Raw genomic sequence first — 2,546 nt, forward strand, 5'->3', positions numbered from 1 at the left:
ACGTGGTGGGGTCCCCGATAGCCCACCCAGAATCTTCCCGGATCCTCAACTTGCGGAGCGATATCGAATAACGGTAGATGCACGGGTAGTGAATGGTCTGGTCCCGGTATCCGCTGGCGATGGCATACAGTGGGTTCCACGACATGATTCGGCATACCTAACGAGGATCGACCAGGATAGTTATCACCAGTACCAAGCTACACCTCAAGAGATACTACAGACGTGGCCGACGGCAGCTACGGACTTCTATGGGAAGCTGGACCTAAAGGATGCCTTCAGTTCCATAGGGTTACCGGAAGCCATTAGACCTATGTTTTGCATACGAAGTTAGGCTATCGAAGAGAACGGCTCAACTAGAATACAACTATGGCGTTATCTCAGACTACCCCAAGGATGGTGCTGGAGTCCCCTGTACTTCAGCAGAGGAATACAATTCCTTTTGGAGCTGTTCGGCCAGCATCAACCAGAACATACCCACATCAGGCATTATCAAGATGATCTTCTGATAGGAGGCAGCAGCCAAGTTGCTGTCAACAAGTGCTTGGATATGCTGGCTCACTTCTTGAAGAGTCATGGCTTCCAGGTCAACTTAAAAAAGTCAGTCAGAGCGAGTCGAACTATTCGGTTCTGCGGCTATGAGGTCACATCCTCCACTTACAAGCCTGAATCATCGCGTGCCGAACTCACCGAGACTGTGGTTACTCAGGCTTGGAAGGACGTGACGGGTTTCATTGAGCGTAACAGGCTCGCCCAGGTCCTCAAGTGGTTGAAGTCCTGGGCTGGTCGATTCCAGTATCTGAGAGGATGGCTACCGCCTCTCTTGATGCTAGACCTGAAGGTTATGTATAAATATGTTAAAGAGGTTCAAAAAGGGAGGAATATCAGTCAACCCAACGAGGAACTCAAACCATCTTTCTTCCGCCTAGCGCAATGTGTTCTCGGTGGTAATCTCCCAGCACTCACTTTCGGTATTAAAAGAACGACCTCTTTTGGTTCGGTATTACTGGTCGACGCTAACGTTGACGGCTGGGGAGCTGTGGTATTCAGAGTCGAGATATCTTCTACGCAGCCTGACGATGGAGAACCACATTCAGACGATCTGATGACCGGTATACCTTCGACATTCAGCGCGTCCGCAGCAGAAGCTATACTTGCGTTACGTCAACTCCCGTACGAGCAGTATGGAGAGAGGAACGCTCTCACTTTGGTACCGCTCTTTCTGTTTGGCAACGCGTGGGATGTGCAATGCTCGCGACACTCCAGCACATGGAGAGAGCGAGCGGCACAACTACTCGCACTCGGAGAAGCTGAACCCCACCTACAATACCCCACGATTGTCATCGGTGACAACCAAAATGTCGGCAAGGAATGGCACGATAATGAGGTACTCTTCAACGGCAGGTGGATGCGCCTCCTGGAACTGAGGTCCCGGTTGGTTCATCATTATATCTGGGTGAAAAGAGATGGCCTACCTGAGATGGCGGACTCTATCGCAAGGGCTATGGCACAGGTGGCGACCAATACTAATGAGGGTAACTGTGCCCACCAGTATCAAATCGAATGTTACGACGAGGAAGTTAGCCCATCTCATGCCCCCGATAATGAAGAAGACAGCGACGGCGGTGGTACGGAAGCGGTTGACGCCCAAACGGAACCTCGAAATAATGACGAGGAACTAGAGAAATCTATAGGATCGGTCTTATCATATCTGGACAAGTTCGGTGATGCTCCAGGAGAGTTGGTGGCGGATCTGATCAAATGCCAGATGAGCGATGATAGGACCACTTATCTTGGTTATACATTCAAGGATATTGCTGCCCATCTTTCAGCAGCGAAGGGAGACGATCAACCGCGAAAGAGAGAGAGGAGACCACTTTCGGCAGTGGCCACTCGTTTTGCTTTGGTACATGGAATCCTATGCTATGTGGTTAATAACGAGGCCAAAATATGTGTACCATGGGGCACTAGTTCGCTCCTCAAGAGTTTTCTAGGTACCACTGTGGCACCGTCGTGGCGTTCATGGGTACTTAGCCGATATCATGATACTTTCTATGGCTGTCATCGAGGATCATACCGTCTAATGAGTGCGGTTGGTCTCCGATATTGGTGGCCTAGTGTCATAAAGGACTGTTACTCCTTCGCGAGGAGCTGTCTCAGATGCCAATGCTCGAAGGCCGTTATCAAAAGGCATAGAGGAGAACTGTCATCAACAATGATGCGTGCGTCCCGCCCATGGGAGCTATTGATCATCGACTACTGCGGCCCCTTCGAGCCCGATGAATTTGGCCGAGATTATTGTTTGGTGTGCATAGATGCCTACAGTCGGTGGGTGCGGTTAATACCAACAAAGGGCTGCACATCATCAGCTGCAGCATCTGGGCTGTGGGCGGACATCATCAGTTTGCATGGTCCCCCTTCCTGTTAACATAGTGATCGAGGTCCTTCTTTCGTGGCTGGCTTTTTGGCGGAAGTTGAGGAACAATTCGGGGTGATGCACACCACAAGCGCATCCAGGGACCCGAGAGTCCAAGGAGCCGCCGAGAGGG

General features: G+C 50.9%; 1 protein-coding gene across 1 annotated transcript; it reads left to right on the top strand.

Moving 5' to 3' along the window:
• Window positions 1-331: 331 nt before the first annotated feature.
• Window positions 332-2,219, top strand: Pmar_PMAR012308 (hypothetical protein; the record flags this gene model as incomplete). Its single annotated transcript, XM_002782075.1, has 1 exon — window positions 332-2,219. A coding segment is annotated over one exon (1,888 nt), but the record flags the coding sequence as incomplete, so codon positions are not given.
• Window positions 2,220-2,546: the final 327 nt, after the last annotated feature.

Source organism: Perkinsus marinus, assembly GCF_000006405.1.
Source record: "Perkinsus marinus ATCC 50983 genomic scaffold scf_1104296940166, whole genome shotgun sequence".
In the NCBI taxonomy this organism is placed as follows: domain Eukaryota; phylum Perkinsozoa; order Perkinsida; family Perkinsidae; genus Perkinsus; species Perkinsus marinus.